Raw genomic sequence first — 20,164 nt, 5'->3', positions numbered from 1 at the left:
GAGACACTTTACATGTGTGGCTTGCTTTCAACTCTCCAGGAGGCTTTTGCACAACATGTGCTTTGGTATTTGCAATAACTTCCTGGCTGTTATTAATTTAGGTCCATTCCATTACTGTCATGTGTTTGCAATATTTAGTGTTGCGCTGTCTGGAGTGTAGCATTTGAAAACAATGAAACCTACTGTTTTAAAAATTGATTGAGCTGGTACCCATTTAAACTTTGTGCCAACAGAGGCCGGCTGAGTGTGATGTGTTCTTGTGATGATGCACTGTCTCTGGGTGGTTATGTGATTGTTAAGAAAGTGGTTTGGGCTAGGCCCTTTAGTGCTGACGGGGTCATGTTGTTTCAGGTACCAGTCGGTACCATGAAATAGGTAGTAGTAGTAGTTGAAGGGTTATCCGGCGCCAAAACACCCAACGGCGTTTTTTAAATACCATGAGACAGGGTTTTATAACTCTGGAAAGTTATCATGGCAGAAATCACGTTCTCTCGTCGCAACACTATGAAGTTACAAAGTCATCAACCATGTGAGCCAAGCACTAGATTTGATTTGACTGCAGCACCTTGCTGAATGATGTTGCATTGCGTTGGAGCAATTTGCTTGTTGCTGTTGTCTGTCTGAACACGGCCTGAGTTCCAATTTAAGGAAACTCTTATTGCTACAGCATACAAAGACATTTTAGACCATAGCGTCCAGGCCCTTCCCCGTTTCCACATGACAATGCCACCGTGCACAACGTGAGGTCCGGTTTGGTGTGGGAGAACATACTGGCCTGCAGAGAGTCATGGCCTCAGCTCCATCAAACTTTTCCAACATCAGTAGCCGACCACACTAGTGCTCCTGTGGCTAAACATCTGCCAGTCCCTGCAGCCAGGTTCCAAAATGTTGTGGAAAGACATGAAGGTTGTTCTAGCAGCATATCATATCCTGTGTGTGATGTTCCACAAGTAAGTGCCCACATACTTTTGGCCATGTTGTGCTGTTTCCAGTGGAGAATGGGTTTGATGAAAAGCAGAACAATGTCACAACAAAGTGATTTATAGTTTACACATTCTTCTGGAGAGGTTCAAGCTAAATCTCACTCATTCCGTTTTCTGACTGAAGTTAAGACTACAGTAGACAAGCCACCAGTGTGACAATATCACTTTGGGATCTTGCAAAAAGAAAAATGCCAATTTTGTTGTTTTGAATTCAAGCTTTGTTGAGACAACTGCTTGTGTCTGTAATTGTCTGTAGGGGGGTGGAGATATATCACTGATGTGCAGCCTGTGCTGCAGACTGCCACACTGTCCATCAACCCTAGAGAGATCCACTTTATATAACAAAGCATTTTGGCAGACATGACTGGAACAGTTAGGTCAGACAAACACCACTGGCTATGTTGTGCATCTGTGTGTGCATCTGTGTGTGTGTGTGTGTGTGTGTGTGTGTGTGTGTGTACATGTGAGTGTGTCTGCCAGCTTGTCTGTGTTTTTTATTTCTTTATTTTCATGTGTGTGGTTATGAGTCTTATTAAATGTTCTTGTCAGGTAGAGAGAGGTGCAGCATCACTCAGCATGTGTGCGCTTCAGCTATAACATCGCACAGAGTGAGATGATAGTCACACATGTGGATTAAGAGAGGAGAGACGGGGACAAACTGAGACAACCAGGAGGTTAATATGGTGAATATCAGACACCGTTAGAATAAATCTGCAAACAGGGAAATGAGCCGGGAGGACAAAGAGAGGCAGGAGCAAGCACGAGAGAGTGTTTACCTAAATGATAAGAGACGGGGAACAAAAAGACTATACCTTTGGGGTTCTACGTTATTAAATCAGTTTGTGTGGCACATCAATTTACGTTTTGAACATTGCAACTTAACAGAGACCTTATTATGATTGAATTGGAGTCCTACTCTTGCGTGACGGTTTGCGATGGTCCCACCAGCGTAGGAATTGATTCATAGTTTTGCATTAGATTTTACTGCTCTGCATCTATTGTACATTATCTGCCTGTATACTGCACAGTACTTGTGTTCAATTTGGGATAAAGAGCGACTAAGGGAAGGTTTGTCTCGCTACCAAATGTGTGATTACAGTCATGCAATCATTTATGGCCAAAGTAAGTATGTTTACAGTACATTCATGCACTGTGATAAAAGAGACGTTTGCAGTGGAACTGGCTTTGCTTACTTGAATGTTAAATGGAGAACATTAGTGGGCCTTTCTTCAACATTCTGGGAGAAAACACAAGCAGCTCAAGCTAATCAGGCAATCGCGGTTCTTGCGGTCTCTATGCACAGTATCTTTGTAGACCTGCCATGTACTGTAGTTACATTTTTTAAGAGGTGTACACGAGTGCTAGTGCTTGAAACTTTAGTGGTGTTGATGAGCTTTTGTGTTTTCAGTTGTTCGCGTGTCTTTTTGCATCGGCGTCTGTGTACCTTCACTCCGTTGGGGTTGCCCAGGACATAGCATCCCATTATGTGGATAAGGTTGGGTTCAGGGTTGACTTTACTCATGAAGCGACTAAGCCTCCTCCAGAACCTGAACAAACACAAAGACAGTTACACTGAATGTAATCAATCTGATTGACGGTTCCCATGAAATTTCAAAAACACAAAATGTAACACAAAACTCAGTACTGAGTAAAGTACTTGTCACTACTGCTGTTCTTTCACACTGAAGCAACTGTTTCTTATAATATACTGATGGAACAGGCTGTGAGCCGTATGTTTTATATCTCTGAAACAAGAGATACTCCCCCCTGGGAGAGATGCATCACTCCGAAAAATAGTAGATCGTGCTCATATATGACAAACCGAGTGTTGAATCGTCCAAGTGGAACATCTTTGATATAATCAAGTCGGAGAGCACTCACAGAAATAGTATTCATATTGTGAAAATAGCATAAAGAGCATTTACATGACATATTTGTTTCAGAATCTTTTAATCCTTTGAATGCCTAAAATGAAATTAAGATTTCTTTGGAATGAGCCAGTTTCCTTTGGTCGAGGATTTTTTTATTGACTGAGCCCTCCTTTCTATTCTGAGTGGCATAAATACCTCAAAGGGGAGCAGCTACGGTATCTTAATGATGAAATACTTCTCTTTTCACAGCTAGCTAATGGTTCTCAGTCATTTCTGTCCTGACTCGTAGAGCATCATCGCATGTCGATGCTTTATAAGACTTGGGCATGTGAATTGTCATGATACTCGCCCATGGGAGACATACTTACTGGCTCATGTCCTCCTCCTTTTCCACCTTAGCAAAAGTTGCCACTTTATTCTTCAGGAAATACAAGTGACCGGGGCCTCCCTAAGAAACGCATACAAGAGTGAAACACATTACCACAATCACAACTACTAATTTACCTCTTCTTAATTAATATCTTGAGAGAGAGATTAGATCTCAAAGGAAGGTACTTAACACTGCATGATTGTACACATAACCCCATATATCCCAAATAAAATGTACAATTTTATAGGAAATACACTTTTATTCTGTCTCCTTGTTCCTCACCTGACAAAAGATGAGCATCCTCCAGAACTTGCTTCCTCTCCTGTAAGCTGTGAGCTTCTTCTCTATTTCCTCTGTGGGGGACAGACAAAGGGTTGGATTGATGTGATTGATGTGAACTACAGGGACCGGATGTAGTGAGAGAGGGAGAGATGTGAACAGTGAACACAGAGAAATACTCTGGAGGTTGAGTTCAAGTACAGGTGTAATCTAGAGAGACTCTAGTGTAAGATGTAGTTTGAATTAAATTCAACAGTGTGTACTTAAGGAAATGTCACAGCAAAATAAAACAGGTCAATGAAAGACAGTAACATGGAAACATAAAATCTATGAATTATTCATTGGCATCCTCTCACTAACTCTGCGTGAGCTTTATTCAATGCAGCGTCAGGGACTGCTTACTGGAAGTGCTTCTCCTTTGAGCAACATATAATCATTTTCAATTAAAAAAAAAACCCATTTTAGTAATTTTGCAGCATTGTAACTGGTTTTATATGAAATGCGTAATCACGCCAGATCCAAGCTATTTTTTTAAGAGATTCACTTGCAGGTAAGGTTCAGCCTGCATCTATTTTTTGGACCCTTAACTCCCCCGGTATGAGTCAGAGTTCAGAGTCCTCAGGCAAACTGCTGAATAGTCCACGCTCACGACTATATAAATCTGTATATGAATGTATCTGTGGCTCTATTTTTTAAAATATTAATTAGGTCTCTCTACTTCAACTATTTTTTTATCTTTATTTTATCTTCATTAGTTGGACACTGTTACATTTACCTCTTGCCTTAAAATCATTTCTATCATCTGTTCTTATAGTCATCATTTTAATTCACTCTACTCATTTATTGGAATCATTGATTATATAATTACAAAACGGGTGTAATAACAATATTTACTCACCCAAAATATCATCAAAAGTTGCATGTTCATGATCCTAAGGAAAAAGACGTTCACGTAAAACATAATCATTTGAGATTGCAAAATACTTTGATTTACATTTCAATCGGCCTTCATCAGAGAACATCCTTTTAAAGAAACAACTTGTATGCTTTGTGTGTCGGAAGGATCGTTATGCACACATGTCAATCAATGTTCCGACTCACGTAGAGGATGGGGATGATGGAGGGGTCATCCCTGCGAATTATAGTGGGAACGTACTCTGCCTTTGGGACCTTAGAAGAGATCAGCTGAAGGAGAAACAGTAGAAGGAGAGGAATGTTGGATTTAATGGGATGTGAGGTTGAGGAAATGAAAGAGTGGGAGAAATGGGAGCAACGTGGAGAGAACAGGAGAACAGCAGAGTTGGAGAGAAATTAGAGGAAAGGGTAAAACTCTATCACACTCTCATGCCTGCAGGGAATGTACAGCTCTATATAATATTCACAGCGAGACGGTAGAGAATACATTAGGGGCATTTAAGATCCTGTATCTGCATATAAATTCACCTTCCACAGATTAAGCTATTTTAACCTAGATCTGCCATCAGTGTGTAATTCTAAAGTAACAATTTCCTAAAGCAACCATTTTTATTGTGCCCCGTTTATCAGTGTATAAATGTAGGATACAGTGTTTTGAGACTAAAAGTCATGATATTATGGCCTCAGCTACTTTGATTTTGATCATTTAAAAAATTATTTCCCTTGTAAACCTGCCAACTTTAAGTGTAATATTAAATTTGACGTGCAATACCGCTCTCGTACCATGATTTTGGGAGGTACAAAGTCGTCTCCTTCACAGGCCAGCTTCTCCATCTCTCGCTCCTCCTCCCAGTCTATATTGTCATCGAGGCCCCCTTCATCCAAGGTACCACAGGAGGCTTGCAGGTCTCCACCTAAAAGAAAATATATTACACCGGTGAGGAAAAAATCCCCTTGTAGACAGAAGTGTTTCGTGGGAAGCAGGAAAGGTGACACAGAAAGAGAGAGTCTAGGAGTGAAGGAAGGAGGTGTCCAGGAGAGAGGAGAGAGACGAGTGTGGAGGAGAGGAGAAAGGATGGAGTTGTTAATAACGGTGGTGACATAAGAAATGTGACAGATGGAACAGGGAAAATAAGAGACAGCTGGCAGAAGGAGAAAAATCAGTGACTGATAGTGAATGTGGCAGCACAATTTCTGGCGACAGCTAACAAGGAGATAAGAAAATCAAACGGGGATCAGATGGCAGCTATTCTAAGAAAGTAAAGTGTTGTATACCATCAAAATCGTGCTTCTTTGACGTGCAATCATAATTTATATTACACATCATATTTATATATTTCAACATGTTCTAGAAGGATCAGGGCTGTAGTACTTGAGTCCCGTCTCGAGTCCGGTCTTGAGAAGACTTTTGTCAAGTCTTGCGCATGTCTTGGTCTCGTGCCTTGTGGGGCTCTGAATTGTCTTTGTCTTGGGCTTGGCTATTGTCACAACGTTGCCTGATTCTTTTCATGATGCATGAAAAAAACAAACACCCCTCTGCCCCCTTCCTTGACGTACCTGTAGGAACCTGTAATGATCCTCAAACCTAAGTTCTATGCATTGCTCATTTGGTGTTAGAAGATAGATCAATATTGTTCATAGATAGATTATTTCTGTCCTTGATTGCTATAGCATTTGAAAGGCACCGTTGCCTATAATGGTCTTAAACACGACCCGATTTTCTCTGGACTCTGGTGTTTGGTTTGGGAGATTTCATTTTGGCCACTGTGTTCCTACTCTTATGCTCTCCACACCGACTGTTTACCTGCATTCAACCAAAGCTCGCTCAAACACGATTGGTCAATACTACTCGGGCTACAATCAGACACCAGAACGCTTCAGATACCAAAATTTTATCCCAGATCAGATTCTGCATTCATATACAAATATCTGTCTATAAAGATTGCGGTTGTTAGCTATGAGCTGTCAGTATTTCTTTAGTCTACGGCTCGGTGATGTGACTTTTCACATACTTGTATGTTTTTGTGAACCGTTTTAATCCTTTCTAGGGTCGGTGCTTTCATAGAAAATTGTTATGTTGCTGATAATTGCTATACCTCTTTGTGTGTACTCAATTATGTTTGCTACCTACGTGTTGGAGTCCTCGAGTGTATTATTAATCTATCTATATTTATTCATATTTTTACCATTTCCCACAGCAAATTTAAAATAATTATCGACCGATATGTTATGAGAGGATATCGTTGTTTTTTTTTTTCAATCCAAATATCTATGTTGGTACTGGCCTGAAAATCCAGTATCAGTGAAGTTGTAGTCGACAATATATTCTGTAAACCATCTTGTAAAGAAGAACTATAGGTGCCCAGTGTGAAACAGCAGTTTGAAAAGAGAGTGAAGAAAGAGAGTGTGAAAAAGGAGGAAATGACGAGCAAGACTGACGATTAATGTCGCGCCTCCAGAGAACAATACCTTTCCCTCAGGAAAGAGGAAGAATGAGGCATCAACCACACCATTAGACTGTCATCAACAGTTCATGTATCTTTCATCACACTCTGAAACACAGAAACGCTGAAGATGGAGGTGGAGAAAAAAAACATAAAACCACAGATACTCAAGACATCAACATAGACAAACGGCACGTGCAAACAGTGTGTGTTGAAACTCGTGATCAAAAGCCTTTTAGAAACACTGAGACACACCTCGCATTAACAGTTATACCAGTTGACACACTCGGACTTAGACGCACACTCCATTTTGGAAGACATACTCACAGAAAGAGAGCATCACAAAGTTGAAGAAAGACCCACGGTCATAGGGAGACAGATGGACAGGGTCAGAGCCAACAGCAGAGACAGTCAGTCTGTACGTGTGATGGTGTGTTTTAAGTGCAAATGTCTTTCGATTTTTTTGCGTGTTACTTAATCTGCTGAAAGCAGGAACTGAGCTGTAAAACCGTGATGACAAAATGTCACCTTACTTCAACACGGAGGTCTACAGTGCATACAGGACAGTATACTGTCATATTACAAGTCCTATTTGGCATGTGTCTATTTGTACGCACTAGATGAAAAGTGGCTTTAACTTTCAAGTACTTGTTAGTCATATTAGGTTGCCTTCCAGGTGGCATTAATATACCAGCAAACAACTATTGTCTGTGTAAAGACATAGTGGAGTAAAGTCTTCCTGAGCAGAGATAGTTAAGATGGTGAGGGACGGTAATAGGCAATCTCGTATTTTTTTTTTTAAGATGTTAAATTAGCAATATCATAATAACAAAAGAATTCTAGATTTTCCGGATGTCATATCAGCTGAGGAAATGAAAGAAATGAAAAAAACTGAAGTAACTAATAACAGCAACCATTAGATACATGTAGTGGAGTACAATATTTCCTATTGATACATTGTTCACGTTGTTGTTAAATTTCTTAAATAAAGTACAAATATCTCAAACTTTTACTTACTTGTACAAAGTACTTAGCTGCGGTTGTCAGTATATTGTGTGCTGCACTTTGCATCATTTGAGACGGGTGATCCGGCCTCATTCCAGCTGTACTGTAACTCAGCTCGTATATCAAGGTGCTGATTACCGGACCTCTTTTTTTTTTTTTAATAGCTGACAAATGCCGCTAAGTGGCTTTCAACTCAATACGAGCCACCTGTGTATGGAAATGAATTAATGACAAAAGTACTGACTGAGCGCAAAGCAAATTTAAACTGTAATCAATCTGCCAGTCGAGATGTAAGGGCTCACGGGTTCAGATGGGTTTATTATAACGGCACACGTAGAAGACTGTTCGTAAGATTTACTGCAGCTCTTTTAGGTTCTAAATACTAGACAACAAGAGAGCACTTAGCAGCTTTTAAAAGACATGTTTGTATCTGGCAGTTATGGTGATGACTTATGTCCAGGTCAGTTTTTAACTTTTTCTTCTCTCAGGGCATTTTAGGAATACAAACTGACAACTTACCGAGCACAATTTACATTACACATGAATTTTACACACTTTGTAAATGTGATTTGGTTACTTCAACGTTAAAGCCTCTTTCCATACGTCTTTAATTGAATCATTTGTGTCCTTAACTGTTAGAAACTGTGTGTGTGTGTGTGTGTCAGCGTCTGTGTGTGTGTGTGTGTGTGTGTGTGTGTGTGTGTGTGTGCAGATGTACGTGCGTGAGTCTGTGTTAACTCACTGTCTCTGGGTTCATGAGGAGAGTCGGGCTTGACCGGGGTGGGGTCACTCCAGGAGCGGTTGAAACTCTTCGATCTACGCTCAGCGAATGCTAGTGCAGGCGGGGAGAGATAGTCACACACACCACACACACACACACACACACACACACACTAACAAGCCTGCAAACTGGCTGTTTCCTCGACACACTCGCCACCAAAAACACCAAAGTGAAAAGGCGAAAGCAGTTCACAAATAGTGTGCATACGATGCCATCCCTCCTCTGCACAAACAAATGCCTGTATGTGCAAACTGTCAAACAAACAAACACATATGCTAACAATCATATACTTGATCATTATAACGGATCCTGCTGCTTATCGTCGGTATCTATGGATTCAAAAGGACTGCGCTTGTTACACAGATTTACTGAGCCTCGATAAAATCAGTTCTGCTTTGAAGAGTAATCACTGTTCACTTAGAACATTTTTAGACGACTTGAAAGTATTTGACATGGTTAATCAACAGCGACCCTCAAGGCGCCATCGCTTTTTTCTGCTTCTCTTTTCATTTTGCTGCTGACACCAACTTGTTCCTTTCAAGTACAAACGCCCTTTTATGAGCCGAATCATTCATTTTTACTCTCGTGATCAAAAGGACAGGTTTGCAATTCATTAAAATACCTTGTAATGAAACCAAACATTTTGTCCTATTTCGTGATCCCAATATTTTATACTCTGTGATTTTGACTCGAGTTTAGATTTTTAGTTTTATTTTTGTTATCGGGTCCCCTCACCCAAAGCTATGCAGAGGTGTGAGAAGAAATCATCTAAAGGAGAAATTGGCTCCTTCCGAGAAATAGTTCTTCCTCACAGCAGTCGGGGCGTGAGAGGTGGATCAAGAAGATTTGGGGTTTTAGTAAATGTCGAGCAAAAATCTGCTACAATATCTATTCAGTTGCAATGATCGGTGACATATTTGAGTTTTAATTGGGTTCAGTCTTGTCTGCCAAAACATTTTTATTCAAATCACAAAATAAGGATTTTTCACAGTTGACATGATTGCCGTTTATATTTCCATTATAACTTTACAGTACTGGAATAGAAACAACTTGTTCACAAGGCGTTGACATATGTTACCATGGTTTGTACATACTGTATAGTTATAACAATCATCACCTTTCCAAGCTTCTGGTCACACAACTTCTAAATTTGACACGTTACAAAATTGTAACCGACGTTTTTCTTGAGATTATTGTTTAGCTTACATTGTCTGTCACCGTTTTCTCTTTTCATTTAAGGTCAAAAATACTGGACAAGTTACAGACCAGTCGCATAACAAAATCCCACTCATATTGCCATTGACTCATATCTGAACCAGAACAAGGAGGACTCTATAGATTATGGTTTTCTTTTCTCATAGATTCTCAGTTACACTCAAACAGACACACACCACTCCATCTATACCAATCGTCCCTTTGCTTTATTTCATTTCCTCTTTTGTCTTCAAACTTTACGACACACCAAACAAAAAAAACTCAGAACAATCAAAGCGATGCAACAGGAATAGACCACCTACACACTCGTACATTAACACATGCACAGACTCATATTGCTGGCTCATCAACACAGACGCGCGCTGATGAAAATAATAATCCTCAAAGAAATGCAATAGAGCGTTAAGAATCCCAATAAAACAGCAGCGTTTGGTGCAACACACACATGCAAAAAACACACCAGAGAGCATAAAAAAAGAACACAGATATGATGGTGGAGTGAACTACATCACACTCAGTTTGAGCAAACATATAAACCACACACACATCTCTGACTCACTCTGTGCTTTCATCCTCCTGCTGCCCACCATCCGAAGATGCTTCCGGAAGTTCCTGTGGGTAGAGAAATCAAAGCAGAAGAGGGGATGACAGAGGACAGAGGAAGAACCAAAATGTAAAGAAGAGAAGGAAGAAAGAGGGGAGGGGTGGGCGGGAAGTAACAAAGCAAGAGAAGACAAATAGAGTTTAGTGTCAAGCTTCTGTTTATACTAAAAGCTTTCGTTTTTTAAAAGGGATAATTAGAGGTACATATACTTATTTCCTCCAATGTGAGTGGAAAATACTTGTCACAGGAGCAGTGTGGGTGTAATGTACCACATTGCCAATGTACCTCTTCTCATCCTTTTATAGTGTAGATTATTGAGGTGCAGGAGGTTCGTTCATGTAACAACAGCCAGAAGGGAAACCCTTCTTTAGTATTTTTTGAGGTTTTGATAACATGTGCTCTGAGCAGAGCTACATCTGAGGCATGAGCGTGCAGCAGAGGGAGGTTATTCCGCCAAACTGGTGCATGTGTGTTTCTTTGCTTTGTTCCAAGATGTTGATCTGTGTCGATCTGTTGTGTCTAACACAGGTGGAAGTTGGCCAAGAAGTTCTTGCCTGATCGATTTTATTTATATTTGAGAGCCTGACCAATGCTGGTCAACATATTTATAATGTAACATTTTTGAGGATGAAAAGCGATGACAATATATCGACCAATATCTTTTTTTGTTCAATCCCTTTTTTTTTTTTTGGCACAAATGCGTAACATAAACATTTTTGATAAGGCTCTGATTTAGTTCTCAAATAATTGTAAATAAAACGTGTGTTAAACCGGACGCTATATGCAATAAATACGTCCAGAAGATCCTGTAGATTGTGCAACAGGTTAGAAAAATCGAGTCATCGAATGCCATTAAATGCCATGAATTTAAGGTTAAAATCTAAGAAAAACTTGTTTTAACAGGTTCTAACTTAGACACCTTTTCTGTTGTCTGCTGTCATCAGCTGCTCCAACAATCATGCAAAATCCACAAGCCTCTGCTCGATACAATACATTTCCCTGATTCCTCTTTATTATCTCCATTAAATCCTGTCTACATTGAGCCACCACACTCTTGCAAGCTTGGTGCACCATATGCCTCCAATGTATAACATAAATATGTGGAGGTCAGACAGAAACGGCACACTTTTGTTCATTTTCCCCAAAGCCTGTGTCAAAACCAATGTCACACCATTATAACATTCAGCTATAGGCTTCCTTAATCTGTCGGAGGGTGCAACTGCCGACGGTAAACAACCAAAAACGCACAACAAACGTACTTCCACTGTTGGCGGAAATAATGCAGCAATAATGGGGTTGTTGCTCGAGAGCACAGTACATAAATCAGCCGGTGGATTTTCCTGTATACCTTTAAAGATAACGGCCGGCTAATTATCGGTCAGGCTATATTTGCATCTGCAGCTCATTACAGGATCAAACAACAAATTTAGCATCCTTGTCTAAAAGATCCTGGATGAACAAAGCAGGCTTTTCTTATCCTCCTTATTCAAAGAATCTACACGACTGTGTCTCACTGAGGCTAATGATGCTCTATAACAGTGGTTCTCAACTGGTCTGGCTGTGGGACCCACCATCACCCCTTATGACAAGCCGGGACCCCCGACCCAAATTATATATATAGTGTGTGTGTGTGTGTATATGTGTATATATATATATGTGTATGTGTGTGTATATATATATATATATGTGTATATGTATATATGTGTATATATATATATATATGTGTGTATATATATATATATATATATGTGTGTATATATATGTGTGTATATATATATGTGTATATATATGTGTGTGTATATATATATGTGTATATATGTGTGTGTATATATGTGTATATATATGTGTATATATGTGTGTATATATGTGTATATATGTGTATATATGTGTGTATATATATATGTGTATATATATATATATGTGTATATATATATATATATATATATATATGTGTATATGTATATAAAATTTGGGTATATCTATATTCAAGAAGTCCAGTAGTAGTAACGTCGCTGTGTAGTAAACAACTGTCAAATCAAATAAAGAAAGTACACATCAATTACATTTTAACAATTATTATTCTCATTTTTCAAATTTAACTGGATGGATTATAAATAATAAATAGAAATACATGAATAAATGTTCTTCTCATTTCAAGTAAAATAACGGCTGGATTAAAAAATAAATTACGTAATGAAATTCATTTTAGCAAAATTATTTTCACTGAATTGCCCTACAGATTTAAATTCAGTTCGTTCAGGGTGAAGTGAAAAAGCCATAATATTATATTTTTCTCATCTTCTAAAAAGAGAAATTAGTGTTTGACTGGACAGACTCATATCGGTGAATTCTTCAGAGTCTAATGACTCTGGTCTCTCTGGCCATTTCTCTGTTTTGGAGATCGTCCTATGATTAGACTTTCACAACTCACACCTCAATAAATAGTCCTGCTCTGCTCATATGTCCTCGTCTCTCCTCCGTGTGTCACGGTGTGTGTACATCTCACTCAAGTCAGGAAACTTGTCAGAATAACCATATTTGATTGGCTGAGCTTCATCACGTGATGTGATTCACAACGCATTGGTCGGTGTTTTTCCTGCACCGCTGAACAAGTGCCGTAAATGCTGGAATAATTCCGCTGCATAAAAAATGCCCTTCAAAATAAAATCACAAAATTTGTTTTTTTTTTGTCAGGCAAAGGCCTGCAACCCACTGAAAACCGGTCCGCGACCCACTTTTGGGTCGCGACCCACCAGTTGAGAATCACTGCTCTATAACAACAGAGTTACAGGTACACAAATGTGATGTCAGCTTGATATACATTTGTATTGTGTTATCATAACCCTTTATGTACTATACTATATTATGTGTATATATTAATATAAAGTTCATACCCATTTGCCAAACAGTAAAACATTATTCATTTATATTTACTTTTGAACCATAGTTTAGAAACATGGTTTCTCCGTTCCCTCATTTCTGTTGTGTCACAATATCTAACGACAGAATATGTCAAACTATCAAATACAACGCTGTGTTATGGCTGACTAGATGGGCTACAAACGTGTTGAGGTCGTTCCTCTTTTGTTTTCAATTTGCAAAGGTTTTGCTCCTTGTATTCACCTTCAATAGTCTACAAGGTTCCCATGTCTCCGAGCAACAATAAAACATTCTGACGACACTATGCATTTGTTGTCTATAAGTAATTTAATATAGAGTCTTTGCATTACAATGTTCCTGTGGAAATCCATTTAGTTTGTTTAATGACAACAAAGAAATAGGGTTTGTGTGTTTGTATCTTCTCTGTGACTTTCTGCCTGATGACATGATGTTCTATGCAAGAGTCCCAGATAAACATCCTTTTATCGTTCTGCCTCCCTCCCGTGTCGCATCTACACACAGTTTCTGTATATATACCAAGCCACGAGTCGACACTCATGATTAATGATCTCAGCATGTGGTTTATGTGCGTGTGTGTGTGCGCGTATGTATTTGTGGGTCCATCTTTATCTGGTGGTGGAGGAGAAGCACATAAATATAGAAGCAACATGAAAGGAAAAAGAAAGAGACTGTGGATTATTTGTCCTTGGTTTACCCCCATACAAATGTCAGCAAAACCACAGTTAACTTGTAACATCAAACAATGAATTTTACAAGCAACACACACATTACATCATGCAAAAACATGGTCAAATATAACTCTAATTACAGATAAGCAACATCATTGTTGCTTACTTTGTACTTTGAGAAAAATATCTCAAACACACTAACACACAGAGTCTTACCCACCATATCCTCTGCTTAAACCTCAGCTGCCCACAAAGGAGAGGTGTGGACACCGTTTATGAGATTTAGTCAGAAAGAGAGGAGATGTGAGAGAACCACGGTCACCTCCACTTCCAACTAAAGACAACCAGACAGGTCATACGTTCTCTCTTGTTCAACTCTTTTCCATCTCTTTTTATTGCATTATAAATTGTGTCATGCAGAAATTATATGCCACCGTTATTCAGACAAAGAGACCTGAACTGAAGCAGAATACTAAACAAATAAACCATCCTGCCATTTTTTCTTTCCATTCTGTCATCGTCTAGTAACTTTAGCTCTCAACTAAAGGTAGTGAAGTCAAAAGTACAGTATTTGCAGCGGTGGAGAACAGGTCTAATGTATGACAAATACTCGGTAAAGTAAAAGCGCTTAAAAAGTTGTACTTGAGTAAAGTCTAAATAACCAGGTCAACAGTTTTAGAGATGGTAATGCATGATGCAAAGGAAAAAAAAACTCACATCAAAGAGTATACCGGGTAAAATCTCCTTTTCTATGGTGAAAAGCACTCAGATTGCGAGGGGTGATGAAGAGCAATGCTGAAAGGGCTCTGTTACTCTTTCTTTGTGCATCGCTGTTCATAACAATGGTTAGAATTGTTGTCTATGTTGGAATGAGGATCTGGTATTTGACATTTGTACTGCCTGCAAACTGCTACTGTATGAAATGGCATCATGTCTGCTCTGCTTTGTAGCTTAGGACATGTACTAGTGCAGATAGACTCAAAAACACTGGTTACGTGTCAAAGGTTTTTGATCCACTCTGGTGTTTTTATTGCATTATAAAGTTTGCCACCCAGACTGAAATACAAAAATACAGAAATACTCCCAAATCTCAGCCAGCAGCTATTCACCACAACTTGAAAAAAAAAAAATCTTTCTTCTGTTTTCACAGTGTTGTTAGTTACAGAACAATAAGGCTGAACAACAAAGTGCCACCGAGTCAAGAATGCAACACATATGCCTACTGTGTCAAGAGTCATGAGTAGGTGATTCTCTTTATTCTTTGAGCTGGTTTTCCTGTTTGAATTGGTTTTGATGGTCAAATAGTGAGAATAATAAAGGCAAGAATAAATAAACAAAGGGTGTACATGGCCTTAGTGTGATAAGTAATCTTCATTTCAAGTGATGGTTTCAGGTGGATGCATTTTCCTGTGGGTTTGCAAGTGCAAGGAGGCAAATTGTTCCTAAAACTTTGTTCTGCTATTTTTTCCCCTCATTTTCAAATGACTCATTTTGATGAAATAACACTCAACATTAATGCGCTGACACTGCAGATGGATGACACTGAGATGTCAAAGGAACTGAGATGTACTGCATGTATGGTGTCACATTCACCATCTGCCCCTGTGTGACGAAGCATCTGGGCCTCGAGTGGGACAGTTTCTGAACTTGTCACTGATGTCATTACTCCTGCAAAAGAATCTGACTCGGTATTTTTATGATTTTTTTTTCTTTTTAGGGAAATACAAATTCACCCTGTTTTGTAAGGTTAGTACAGAAATATTTGTGGCAGAATGCTGCAGTAACCTACCAACTTGTATTGGGGGTTTGAATACTGAAGACTGCTGAATGAATGTCACATTTTGCAACTCGACAAAGATTCATCCGAGTTTTTTTCAAACCCGTACCCGTTTTGATCTTTTCAGTTCTGTCTAAGAATTAAAATCCGATTCAATGTGGGTGGCGGTAAAAATCCGGCCGAGAAATTGGGGCACTGTAGCAGGTCATGCTGAAAGCAGATCCTGTTTTAAAGCTGCTGACGCCCTCACCTTCAAATGCCACGTTGGGGACTCTTTGTCTTAGTCAGATTAGACGCGGCTGTAAAAAAGCAAGAACGGAGCTACTGCATAGCCAGAAACAAGTGCAAACAGCAAAGCACATCCTGGTAGGTGCAGCTTCGTACCTCTGGATGACTTCTGCCGAATCCTGTTCCCTCACTCTCCTTTTTCTCTGCTCAAATCCCCAAAAAGCCCTGCTGGGACGTGGCACAGTATTAAAGGGGTTGAGGGTAGGACAGTGCTGGGGGGGCTGATTCCAGGGCTTTTAGCTGCAGGGTTTATTTGGCTGTTAAGGGGAGGCTGAGGTAGGTATAGGCAGCAGCTAGCTTTGAGTATAAAGACCAGGAAGTCAAATCACATCACCAGCTCAAATCTTATTTTCTATTCATCCCTGTAACAAATGTGCCAGTCTCCATGTCGTATAATCCATTTTACGATAGAGACGCTGATCTCGTGACCTTATGTGTCTTTTTAGTAGTTCCACTCCAGATATAATTCTTTTATTTATTTTTGGGGAATTTTATGATTCTTGATACTTTCCCAGAAAATATTGTTTATTATGTGCAGTTTAAAGGAATTTTGAGATTTTAGTGTAATTTTGCCACTGCAGGCCATTGGGCCAGAGTAGCAGCGCCACTTGAAATAGTGCACATGTTCCAATGCTGTGGCTTAATACTTCCATCTCACCACCTGGTGCTCATTTTTATGGTTTATTTTGAATGTTAAAGCTGTAATTCACAAGCAAGAGGTTGACTGCAAAATTGTTGAGCCTGCCGTTAATTTAAGTCATTGTTCGACTTTTGAGACCCTTCTGGCGAGCAGAAAGCGACAACACTTTATGTGTCAAAGTACAAACATGGTGTGAAATGCCTCACTGTCGATGTGTGATTATGTCTTCAAGAGACTTACTTATTGTTGTTAACGAGGAAAGATGTGACCCAGCAATTCTGTGAAGCTGATTACAGACATTTGTCCATAGCAGAGATAGAGATAGAGCATCTCCAACCATGCTAAACATGATTGACTGACTCTGGGTAGGTTGTGGAAAGTAGTAAAATCCCTAAAAGAAGAAAATGTTCTTTTAAAGGTTACAGCTGACACTATTAATCTTACTGTCAACCAATCGCATAAAAAGGCCAAAACTAACAATGCATTAGTCTGTTGCTCAATACTTTCTGACTTCCCTACCAGTCTGTGGCTCACAGCCTCAAGCCCAGTCATACAAATGACACCAAGATGTCATATGTGGGCTTTGTTCAAAATAAGCTACGCTACCTGTGTTCATCATAATAGAGAAACGCTGTGGCTCATTGATGTGTGTTTTAACCATGTTTAGCCATGCTAGGTCTGTTGGTCGTTCCACCACTTTGGCCCAGACTGAAATACCTCGCCAACTATTGGATGGATTGCCATTGACTTTGGCACAGGCATTCAAAATTAAGCCTAATGACTTTTTTGCTCCAGTGCCATGACCAGGTAAAAATTTCAATGTGTTCAATACTTGACCAAATACCTCAGAAACGAATGAGAAACCGAGGTAGTGAATAAGCTAAACATCAACCCTGCTGAAGATCAGAATGTTACCATTGTCATTATGCTGCCACCCTGACATTAACATGAAACTCGAAGCACTGCTGTACTCAAGTATAGCCCATCATGCATTAAGATCGCCATTATAAAAAATATCCAGCAAGGCCAGGGGAAGAAATGGCTTTATATGAGCGCTAATATATCTGTAGGCCTTTAGTCTTGTTGGAAAACAATGAAGGTCTACGGTGCAGAGGAACAAATGCTTCAGCTACGCAGATACTACTTGGTTTTGGTCTTTTCATGGAATTTGTTGACAATAAGAAAAATATAGATTATCACCAGCTTGATCATTTTATTATTAAGAGATTTAGAAGAAACCATCACCATTTACTGTAAACTAGCAGCCAGAGGTTAGCTAGGTCAAGCTGGGTCAACATACAAAGAACTTGAAAACACATATGAGCAGCTTGGGTTAGTTGGGTTTAGTTTGGCGAGATGTGGTAGGAGCAGGGGTTGTGCAGTATGAAACGTCAAGACTTGTCCTGGTTTAGTCATAATCCATTATTACTGTTATCAATGTTGACGTTTATTTACCCTACTTCTCCGCTTGCCTACTCAAGAATTATTTGACAGATGTTTGCGATTTTGCACTTATCAAATTTCACACAGGACATCTACCAAGGTTATTAAGACTTCATGAATAATACATAGCTCAAAACTGAATGATAACTGACTTCTTTTTAAACTACTACCGATAGTACAGTTTTACCAGAAGGCTCCGGGGATCACATGTTGGCACTATAAATACTTGTTATTAACAAATCTCTCCAGAGCCAATTGCCACAATCGGTTCCAAAAACGCCGAAAGTCAGCCAGCACAGATTCAGTGATAATTGGCGACGGCTGTCGATCTGGATTAGAGCACTTTAACATGACTTCCACAAAAATGTTAAATGGCCAAACCACCTATCGCTGTGTCCTTAGTAAGGGCGGTTGTGTCGGCCACACTGACAGAACTGCTGGATGGATGTGAGCTGACAGGGTTTTGGTCAGCCAATGCACATTTTCCTGACTTGAGCTTGGTTTCTCGGCTGCAGTGGATTACTCTGGACTTTATCCCTGCTGTTGCATGACAATCCTGTAACTTTTGGCTTTTTTATTTTTTATTTAATTAAAATACAATATATTTGTGCTGACTATAGGCTTTTAACTGATAATCAATAACTGTCAGATGATTATTGATGTTTCGTGATAAACAATTTTTTTGCAAGGCCAGAATAACCCAGACAACAAACACACACACACACACATAGACACAAACCTCTCTACTGTACACTCCCTAGCTCTTTCTTGTACTTGTCAGTTTGTTTTCAGCTGAAACTCGATCACCCAGCCCAAGGACGAATGTTAAATGGTTGTCATCAAAGTTAAGGAACAGCTGTTACGAACAAGAGGTAAGCGAGCTAAGAACAAAAATAGGAAACAGGCAGGGAAGTATACTCACGATATCCTGTTTGAGTGTCCCATGATTAAATAGCATGCGAGAAGAGGGAGACAAAAACAACACAGTTTAGGCACCAGTAAGCAATGAGTCCAAACAACAGAGACAGAGGAAAAACTGGGAGAGGCATAATGAGAGGGAGACAAAAAGTGTGTGTCATAATTGACGTCTATGAATAAACTGTAAACTTGCAGTGCCACATAATTGTAACTGGTCTGAACGTATTTAATGGGCCACATGAATATATTGACTGAGTCTGCCTTTGTATTCTGAACATGGTCTAACAAGCATTGCACAAGGATGCATTTAAAAGGAGATTTAAAAAAAAATAATAATTTAAAGACAGGCATGGTCGGGGAGAAACAGATTGCTGGAAGATGCTGGAGATTCTACGTTTGATAAAGTGAGTTGAGATGATGCAGGTGATGTAAGATGTATGTGTGCTTGAAGGTTGGACACTCACGCCTGCATGGTTGTTGTGGCAGTTTGAAAGCTGAACATATTTTCCTTGGGGAACCAGTTAGTGTCCTCTGCAATTAGAGAGAAAAATGATCATTCTAGGGTTAAGTGGAAAAAAAGAGAAAAATCTATGTGTCATATTGGCAAACGTCGTAATAAATATATTAGAAATATGGAAGCACAAAACCAGCGACAGCACCAGCACTTCACAGTCCACCACTCCACAAATGGAGAGAGGGAGACACACAGAAGGAGACAGCAGAGGAGAGAGACGGGGAGACGAAGAGTCAGATATACAGACCACCATGTCACATCCAACAACAAACCCTCAGTCCCCACCAGAGCTGAGAAGAAATAGATTTAACTCGCTTTTAACGGATGTTTCACTTTAATTCATCCAGACTTGTGACGAAGCTGTTTTGTTTCATTAGACTGATATTAAACAGTAAAATAACTTAAAATTACAAACTAATCGTAAAGTTGCTTAGTTAATTCTTACAAAATGCTCTTTAAATGTTAAGTGTGCTTGTTTTCACTAAGGTGGTCCCTAAACTTCCTTGAAGCCTAGAATTATTACTTGTAAACAAATGTAAATAATTAAA

At 39.4% G+C, this 20,164-nt stretch overlaps 1 protein-coding gene across 8 annotated transcripts in view; it reads right to left on the bottom strand.

Moving 5' to 3' along the window:
* nsmfa (NMDA receptor synaptonuclear signaling and neuronal migration factor a) overlaps positions 1-20,164 on the bottom strand; it is a 35,394-nt gene that overhangs the window by 4,489 nt on the left and 10,741 nt on the right. For 5 of the 8 annotated variants that reach the window (XM_031855448.1, XM_031855452.1, XM_031855451.1 and 2 more), the window contains 10 exons: positions 19,567-19,633; positions 19,107-19,112; positions 10,423-10,475; positions 8,610-8,699; positions 5,202-5,332; positions 4,605-4,688; positions 4,402-4,435; positions 3,507-3,577; positions 3,223-3,302; positions 285-2,530 (listed from right to left, as the gene is read on the bottom strand). In XM_031855448.1, the coding sequence (XP_031711308.1) occupies positions 2,251-2,530; positions 3,223-3,302; positions 3,507-3,577; positions 4,402-4,435; positions 4,605-4,688; positions 5,202-5,332; positions 8,610-8,699; positions 10,423-10,475; positions 19,107-19,112; positions 19,567-19,633 (896 nt within the window). In that variant the 3' untranslated portion in view covers positions 285-2,250. Of the gene's footprint in view, positions 1-284; positions 2,531-3,222; positions 3,303-3,506; positions 3,578-4,401; positions 4,436-4,604; positions 4,689-5,201; positions 5,333-8,609; positions 8,700-10,422; positions 10,476-19,106; positions 19,113-19,566; positions 19,634-20,164 lie in introns of those variants that run through there. The other 3 variants (XM_031855449.1, XM_031855455.1, XM_031855454.1) reach the window with 3 other exon arrangements.

The sequence above is a fragment of the Anarrhichthys ocellatus genome, unplaced genomic scaffold, assembly GCF_004355925.1.
Source record: "Anarrhichthys ocellatus isolate YVR2014 unplaced genomic scaffold, GSC_Weel_1.0 scaffold16, whole genome shotgun sequence".
Lineage (NCBI taxonomy): Eukaryota > Metazoa > Chordata > Actinopteri > Perciformes > Anarhichadidae > Anarrhichthys > Anarrhichthys ocellatus.
Note: the sequence above shows the minus strand (reverse complement) of the source record. Positions and strands in the feature narration are given on the sequence as shown.